Source organism: Strongylocentrotus purpuratus, unplaced genomic scaffold, assembly GCF_000002235.5.
Source record: "Strongylocentrotus purpuratus isolate Spur 01 unplaced genomic scaffold, Spur_5.0 spur5_scaffold_16, whole genome shotgun sequence".
In the NCBI taxonomy this organism is placed as follows: domain Eukaryota; kingdom Metazoa; phylum Echinodermata; class Echinoidea; order Camarodonta; family Strongylocentrotidae; genus Strongylocentrotus; species Strongylocentrotus purpuratus.
Window position 1 is genome coordinate 31,486,878 of NW_022145601.1, and position 9,540 is coordinate 31,496,417.

Consider the following 9,540-nt stretch of genomic DNA (forward strand, 5'->3'; position numbering starts at 1 on the left):
GATACTGGCGGTATATCATCTGTTCTTTATGTCCTAGCATAATCTGGAAATGTTATTTATACATGCACACCCTCCATAGTCTGAAGTAAATTTTGTTATATCGATCATTGGATTCATCTAAGAAAAATAAATGTAAAGAGGAAAACAAATCTTCACATTCTTAACATTCTATCATGTTGTTAATATCTTCCATATAAAGTTCCGCAAATCTGTTAGTAAAACTGTGAACAAAGTAGCGAGTTCTACTATTTTACAAACCATTGTATTCACCAGTTCACCTGCCCCAGTTATAAATGATGCATAACTTTCCTCCTTAAGGTTTTTTTTTGTTGCTCATGTGTTGTATAAAATGAAAGTATGACCAGTGGAACGTAATCAGCAATACAGTTCTCTACGATTTTAAGACAAATCTGTGTTATTTTCCCTTCATATTTAAATAATATCTCTGTATTTCATACATTTTATTTAGAAATAGAGCAACATACCCCATTGCTAAACCCTCTATGGACACATTGAGTGATTTCAAGTTGGGTGTTAGTGTTAGTGTTTAGAGCAATCAAGAGCTCTTAAATCGAGCTAAAAATTTGCTGATGAAATTAAAAGCCTGGTACCGATATCAATTCCGATAGCTTAACACTAACACGGAACTGGAAATCAACATTTGCTTAATCCCTAGGGGCAAGTGTTAGTGAATGGGACATTTGTACGTAAAATATTAACACCAGCTACAAAAGAAGGTTCAGCAGACGACAATTTTGTAAAGTCGATAACACTAGCTATCGGAAGTTGACAATATTTAGAGGTCAAAGCCTTAACACCTGATGATTTCCATTTTGGTGTTTAGGGCTGTTATTAAACACTAACACCAGCCCTAAACACCCAACTTAAAATCACTCATTGAATATCTTCTGAATTTTCAACACATCTTCGTTCACGTTCCAGGTGAAGAGCAGAACTGCCGAGTCGACCCTGCAATCCTGAAGCAACGTGGTCCGGTATTACAACGCTACATCGATAACAAGCGCCCTCTAGAGCTTCAAGCACTATATGCTGTCCAGGCCCTCAATCATTCACTACAAAGCCCTCAAGGTAACTAAAACTTGCAAGATGGTATTGATTATTATTATTATTATTTATAAATCCCCTATCTGAATGACTATAGGCCCATTGCACAAAACTTACCATTGATGGTAACTTTGCCAGCAATGGTAACTACCATGGAAACCTTGATTTTGATTGGCTGTTGAGCCCTGTTATCATGGTAAATGCCATTAAGGCCTAAAATGTATGGTCAGCTTTTTTTCTTCTTTTTTTTGTTGTTATGACTGTTTTTTAGGGGGGGGGGGGAATGTTTCAAAGCCTTAAAAACAGAGAAATATCAGCCCAAAGGGGGGGAATTTTTTTTTTAAAGTGCCGTGTTTTGGCATTTAAAAGGCAATACAACGTTGTTGTTTTTTTACCATCAATGGTAAGTTTTGTGCAACAGGCCCTTGTGCATAATAAGTCTAACCAAGTACACTAATACCACTTCATTACATGAAAATGTACACTGGATGTTATGACTGAATATGGTTGCTCAGGGACTGCTATTGTTCTGGTTAGGATCATCTTTACAAGAACATGAACAGGTGGTTTGTGATTGTCCACCTTTAAGTTCAATGAAAGGTTGTTTGAGTCATATTATTGATGACTATCATAATGGGAGTCTTTTTCAACAATTGGAATTTTCCTTTGAAAACAAATTGGAAATGTGTACTTGTTTTATGGTTCTAAGGTATTGATTGCAAGTATTGTCAGATGAAAGGCAGGATGGCATTAACTCATTATTATGTATTGAATCATTTATTTATTTCTGACATTTATACAGGGTAACACATTTTCCCCAATAGTGGCCTTCAGGCTCAAAATGCAATAACATTCATGAGTGTAAACTCATAATAGTAACGGAACAAAACACAGATTGAAAATGAGCATACATGTATACAAATTATTTGGTATCCCTGAAATAAATGTGGAATCTTTCAACAAAATATTGTTCCATTGATGGAAGTTAATTGCCTTTCTCCTAGCAGACAATGCATGAAACATGATCATTTTAAAGCCCCTCTCAAGTTTTTGGAGTCCAACAAATTTGATGGCAAAATTACACTTCAATCGTATCATAATGTGAAAGAGGATGTCATTTAAGACACATTTCTTCAAGGATTTTCAAAACAAATGTGTCTGAAGTCGAATGAAAAAGTACACAATTTAGCTGTTCTGTGTACAACAGGAACCCAAATTAAGTATTCTTTTATCAATATTTGTCTTCAAACACATTTTTTTTTTTTGGGGGGGGGGATCTTTGCAAAAGTGTGTCTTAAATGACATCCTCTTTCGCATTCTGATACATTTTAAGTGAAATTTTGCCATCAAATTTGGGGCTCCAAACATTTTAGAGGGGCTTTAATTTTGAAATACTTGCAATTGGTCAGTTAGTCAAATTGTTATTTGTTGATGTGTTGTAATGTGTCTTATCTCTCGTTGCAGGCCTACTAAGAATCCTGTTTGATGTCCTCTATGATGAAGATGTAGCATCGGAAGAGTCGTTCTACGATTGGAAGAAAAGCGAGGATCCAAAGGAGAGTGCTGGCAAGGGCGTGGCGCTCAAGTCCGTCACAAGTTTCTTCACATGGTTAGCTGAAGCGGATTAATGCTGATGCATGCCCCGCGTGTAGACGTGTCTGCCAAGCAGCTCTTCTTCTTCACGGAAAACAAATTATGTGCTTCAAGAGATAGATAATGAACTATCAAAACTATCGACGTTTTCTCCCAATTCAGAAAAAAAAATTGATGAAAAGATGAAGAGTCCGAGATGATCTTTGTCTTTGCGATATAACTATGATATATATGATATATAGGTATGAGATTTATTATGACGAGAATGCAAAGAATTTATTGTTTTCATGATTTGGAACCCACGATGGACTTTTCTATTCATCCACCTTACCTTACCTTAGCTGTACATGCCATAGGTAGTGGTATGTTGATATTCATGAGCCTGTGTGAATGTCGACTGTCTCTGCTATCAGATGGTTCTAATCTGCAACTCCTTGACGGTGCCGAATCGTCAACGCACTTCAAGGGAATCAGATGAAAGTAGATGAGCTCACCTAGGAGCAAGTTTCATGGATAGTTGCCTCATTCATTATCCCTTTATGGTATACATCGTGATCATGCTGATGAAAAGCCGCAACATGGCTGCTTTTCATGAATTACGAATAACAATTTTCGTTGAACCCGTTTCATTTTCTTTTATTTCTGCTTGAAATCGTAAAGAAGTAACCGATGAAATTATCTGGAATGAATTCAACTCATCCCTGCCTTTCAAATTATTGCCTTTTTTTCCCCCTTCAGTTTTGTCCTTTTTATATAATTTCAAAACGAATGTGCTTCCATTTTAGATTTGTGATCTCTGAAACCAAGAGTCAGTCATACATTGAAGGCTAAGTTAGTGTAGTACTTTTTTTTTTCTTTGTCTCATTCCTCATACTTCAATGTAACTTTCACATGTTCCTTATGATGTGTGTGTTGGGATTTGCCAAACTCGAGAAGAATGGAGGATTCTTTTGATTTTTTGTTTTTGTTTTTCATTTCTTCTTTCACTATTGTGTACCTAAGAGTTGGTCTCTTGTTATAAGCATGGGGAAAAAGCACGTTATATATTTACTCACCTTTTTCTACTTGACTATTTTTCACAAACTGAAAGTCCATGGATGTTATATCGTGATTAATAGTTAGATAATTATGTCCTGTATTAACCTGTTCATCTTCAAAAGAAAGAATAAGGTAGAGATAAGACATTTTTGAGAATTCTGTATTGCAATTCACTTCACTAATTTATGATCAAGTATTTTGTATGTAAATATTATTATTGTATGAAGATGTTTATGATGTCACACTGGATATGAAGCTTCTATCGCTATGCATAAGCCATTTATTGTGGATACCGTAAGTTGTCCAATTCTCAAATTTTGAAGGTAAAAAAAAAAAGAACGTAAAGGGTCCTAGCCTCCTCGGGTGGTAAATATGGACTTGAGACTAACTTTAGACGACGTAAGTGAATTATTTTGGGGTAGGGAATATGAGATGTTGGTAGACTAATTTTGAAGACGGGCAAGACTGCTCAGTTTATCCAGATTTAATTCCTCTGTTAGTTCCATTTTCCATCACATTTTCATATAATTATAGAATAAGAGTGAAACAGCATTTCAATTAAGCGTTTAACAAAATTTGCCACAGCACACAAAGAAACTGTCAGATTTGGGCACCTTCAGAAATGCTATCATTGGTGAATGAAACGTTAACGATGTCATGAATTCACTGTACTTGGATCTAGATGTGGTACAACTTTGCCTGTGTGAAGTTTGCGCTTGTTTCTTACTGGGCAATCTACTTACCCACACTCGCCCATCCCTGTACATGCATGTGAACTCATATAACAAGGAGTGGAGTGGGAAGTAAGCTGGGAGATGATTTTTGGATAGCGTTCACTCAAAAAAAAAATTGACACTTTACAAAATCAACTGATGAATAGTTGATCTATCTAATTCAGAGCTCACGTCTCTACAAATATTTTTGAATAGAATGGATTTGGAATGAGGACTTTGTTCTCGATATATTATGTCATTGATTATCCACGTTTATGAGCCACATGTGTGGTGACTATTATTTAATTTTATTTTTTGTTTCTTTTGATGAAAAGCAGTAAAGGTTTAAAACAACTAAGTTTATGGGAGAAAAAGAGAGCTCCAGGTAAGGAAAAAAAATGAAAAATGGTAAAAGTTTACAAATTTTATACAATATTGAAGTGAGAAGTTTATTTGAAGATGTATTGGTCTATATTAAACTATGTATTGAAATAATGATTAAAGACTGAGAAAAGAAAAAGAAGAAAATTATGAAGATGATGAAAAGAGAAAAATGGGCAAAAAATTGGAGCAAGATTGAATAAGACTTCAAAATGCTCATTTACTAAAGTCTACAAATTCAATTTGACATTTTAAAATATATATTAGAAGAATGACTATGGAGTTACATACATTTATGTGCCTGTGTACATAGTTTAACGTGTGAAGCGCCACAAGTTACTGTGACGATTAAGAATACAAAGATCTCAAAGAAAAGTGACACAATTTTGGATATACTACGTGTAAGAATCATTGTTCATGCCATTTGATTACGCGAGTGACTTGAATTTTCATCTGAATATTCCTTGATAATTTGAAGAGAGACACTGATAAAATAACAATTGGGAGAAACGAAAATACAATGTCTATGAGTGATTATTTTGTGTGCTGCTTGTCCTGTATTAATGACGAATATACATGTACAGAACAACTAAATATTCGTACCCTTTGTAAATCTGATGATTATTGTGTTTTGATCTCAAGAAATAAAGGTGGACTGGTTGAATGCGGGCCTTTGCTGAATACTTTTCATATGTCACATTCTCAAGAAGTATAAATCGGGACAAATCATTTTTCACATATTTATGAAATTGGTAAGGGTATGAATAATTTAGTTGTTGGATGTATTTGTAATATTGTATTAAATATATTAAACTTCTGTTTATAAACATAAATCATATAAATAAATTTACAAAGCAATGTAAAAAATCAATATTCGGTTTGTAAACATAATATATCATATAAATAAATTTACAACGCAGTGTAAAAAAACGAAGGAAAATTATATACAGCAGAAAAACTTTTTTTATTCTTGTAATAACATGACACAATACATCCGAATTCCGAAGATATATACGTGCAATCCACCTAATAACAACCACTGTAAAGGGCCAGTCTTTAATATAATCTCTGTACACGTAATATGTCATGAAGACTCGTAGATTAAACTGAATATGAGTCTGGTCTGCTAAGCTAAACTTGTCACACCTACGACCATGACGAAACATTTTTTAGGGGGAGGGGGTTGGTGTCGAACCAACATTAGTACTCTAATAAACTTGTGTTCCATCACAGAAATCAAACTGGACATAAAAATAAGACATCTGTTATCAACTTGACCCCCATCTTGTTCCAAGTTTGAAACTCCGTCCCCCCCCCCCCCCCCCACAAAAAAAAACGCAAAATGTTAGAAAAACAAGAATCAAACGGAAATCAAAGTTAGGAAGTCGCCTCTTCAAAGATGGACTTTCACCGCGTTCACACTGACTGTGTGGGATATACCCTCCCCATCCCCTCCTCATCCCCTCCTCACCCATTCCTTCTTCGCTCGAACTAGAACTTGGCGTAGCTCGTCGCATTTACACCATGTCCCTGTCTGTCAGAAGTAGTTTGAGTCAAACCTGATTAAGATGTCTGCTTGAGACTGTTGTGAAGTGCGGCTCCATGATTAAGACATCATGTTATTAACTTAGCCATTTAAAGAGCCCCTTCCGTGCTACATAAACGATACATGTCACACCAAGGACTTGCCTTTTTTTGGTCTCGCAGAAAACTGGGTACCCGAGCCAAAGCTATAAGGATATTTCTAGCTCAATAAAGGTGCAGTACGCACTACGCAGTAAAGACTTGTTCACAAATGGCCCGGTAAACCGCCGCAAAAAAGGCCATCGCGGTTCTTCTTGACGTATAAGTGAATAAAGTATGTGCAACACAGGACTTACGCGTTTTCTCTGATATATGATTCAGAACTGGAGGGCGTATCATACAAAAATTAAAGAAAACGCCGCAGTTTTGCCGTGACATATCTGAACGAGCCTTTATAATCTCAATAAAACACGATCAAAACATCTTTCGAAAAATCAACCTAAGGTATTTAAAATAGCCTTGGAGCGGATATATTCAAGAGTCAAAAGCTGCTGTCTTTTATCCAAAGGGACTTGATAATATTCATTTAGCTACAGGTCAATTAAATTCAAGTTTGACACACTTCAATAATCAACTGTCTATGCAACTGAAATTCTGTAAAAATTTCGTTAATCCGCGTTGATGTCATTGCAAATCCATTATTGTTTTTTGGCTAAAATTCCACAACCAAGCATCTAAAATGCAGAGATGAGCGCTTTCTTTTGAAACAGAACCACAAACCGTCCAGATCCATGACACTATGCCTTTAAATTGAAGTGTATCACAGCCAAAGACACGTCTCCTTTTGCTGAATAACGTCTTACTCTTGACTTCGTAAATAGTTTTAGACTGGGGCGTAATTTAATTCGTCATAAATTAATCTAATGAATATGATAGATGAATAAGGCAATCCCAATTCCCCGGGATGACACGTACTCGAGGCTATATCCATGTTGGTCATAGAAATTAAGGTCATAAGTCCTAATAATATTTTTGCGAACGTGGGGGCCCCGGTGAAGGGAGTGATTAAGACGGAGAGAAGGCGAAAAGCAGAGAAGAGAGTATAAGGAAAAGGATATGATTTTGTTTTCTTCTTCCAATTAATAAGACAGTGGCAGTGAAAGGGCGCAGGGGCACCCCTCCCGTTTCTAACATCAAAGGAATATATATATAACATATTTTCCAGTAATCAATACGAAAACGGTTTCTTTTCCCCCATTAAAAAAGTTCCTCTTTGAAAGAAAACAAAATCATAAATGTTAGGACATCTTGTTCAGGGCCGGTATTTAATTTGATACTTTGTTTAAGTAAAACTGTTACTAATTGTTTTGCTAAGCTCAAAAATTGACTCGTTTCAAGCAACATCTAAGACATTTACTTAGTCGGACGACATCTTTAATAAATATTTAGCTGAAGTACGTAATTGAATACCAAATTTGGCTCTTTTTAAATTTTATTTTACTTAAGTATAATACCAACCAAATTTTTTACTTTAGTATTGAATTGAATACCGACCCAGGTGCTGGCGTCTATATCCGCTTCGAAAATCAAGTAGGATTATAAACTTATGATGCCCCCTTTCGAATCTATAAATGAGCCATTTGACAATATTGTAAGAGCTTGATTTGAATAGCTAGTGGATAATTGAAGACCATTAAAAAGATATATAAAACTGTAAATTAAGGGATTCGTAAAAACGAATATTTCTTTCTTTATTTTGTTTTGCTTTTTCTCGAGTCCCCGAAATTTTCAAAATATCAAAATCTTGACCCCGAATAAAAAGTCAGTGGGGAGCCATGTCAATAGATAAATATTCGAGATATAGGAGGGTGAGAAGAGGCTAGATAGAAGTACTAAGAACAACACGGACAAGAGTGGAAAGACAAAGAAGTGAAATGGCGAGTGCCTTTCAAATAGATTAAGACAAGTGAAGAACCCAAACTTCAAATCTGAGTGGAGCTGGGGCGAGTGTACGCCACCCCCCGCCTACCCCCGATATGGGATGAATTCCACTCGTGTTTATCAATGTCTGGGTTGGATACGCCACTGTCGCGTTTTATCATCAGTTTCACGTTATGAGGGCTTCGACCATTGGACCTTCCTGTTTGATGTGGGGTCAACATAATGAACTACATTTCGCGGCTGATTCTAGCGCCATCACCCCCCCCCCCCTCCCGCCCCCCCCCCCCCCCCCACCCACTCTATCTCACAATCTTTCTCTCTCTCTCTCTCTCCTCTCTCTCTCTCTCTCTTCTCCTCTCTCTCCCATATTCTCCCTCTTCTTCTCTCTATCCCTTTCCCATCCCTCCTTCTATAGGCTTCTTTCTTCCCCCCCCCCCCCCTCACCTCCCTCTCCCCTACCACTCCTTCCCCCCTTCCCCATCCAACCAACATGTTGCTGCATGATCTGTTGAACCTAATATTTTGTATAGCATACAAATATTTTGCGAAGAAGTCTAATCTACCGGGACATAATTTTGGCTAGAGAAGCAGATCAGACGATCCACTCGTAAACCTGGCTTAATCCTCATGTGATGAAGGGAAATTTGCTAAGTGATTACATTATATCACAAAATTCAAGATCATCGGCAAACACTTGGGCCAAAGCATCACACCTCGGCAGCAGAAATTGGTTCAGAAGGCTGCCGTGAATGTCTTCATTTGCAGAATATTCTCTCTCTCTCTTTCTTTCTCTCTTTCTCACTTTCTGGATTTCTTGAAGAAAAGGAAAACTGATGTCTCATGAAGTCAGAATATATCTGGGGCGAGACTTTTGGTTTGGATGACATCACATTTTAAGAATCAACCGCACGGGGAATACCATCCGGATAAAACCATGGACCTACACACACATGCCTTTAGCGACCCACATTTTACTCCAACATCAAGGAGCTTTGTTTCCTCTTTTTTTTTTTCTTTCTTAAAAAATGAAGAAAAAAATATTGTCACTTTCTCCTTTTCTTTTCATTTAATTTAATTTTCGTATATTCTCGTAGATATACACGACCCGTATCTGTTTATTTTCTTGTTTCATCTTCTTTTTTCCCTTTCTCTTCTCCTTAGTCATAAGTGCACATATTTTAAGGGAGGGAGGTGAGACCTTTTGCTCGAATATAAGCCGTTCAGATTCTGTATTCTAAACAATAACATTTAATTAAATGTGATTTCATTATAAAATTTTCCTTCC

At 36.5% G+C, this 9,540-nt stretch overlaps 1 protein-coding gene across 2 annotated transcripts in view; it reads left to right on the top strand.

Moving 5' to 3' along the window:
• Window positions 1-5,306, top strand: part of LOC588274 (eukaryotic translation initiation factor 4 gamma 3) — a 44,719-nt gene extending 39,413 nt beyond the window's left edge. For both annotated transcript variants that reach the window (XM_030987274.1, XM_030987275.1), the window contains exons 27-28: window positions 943-1,089; window positions 2,530-5,306. In XM_030987274.1, the coding sequence (XP_030843134.1) occupies window positions 943-1,089; window positions 2,530-2,693 (311 nt within the window). In that variant the 3' untranslated portion in view covers window positions 2,694-5,306. The remainder of the gene's footprint in view (window positions 1-942; window positions 1,090-2,529) is intronic.
• Window positions 5,307-9,540: the final 4,234 nt, after the last annotated feature.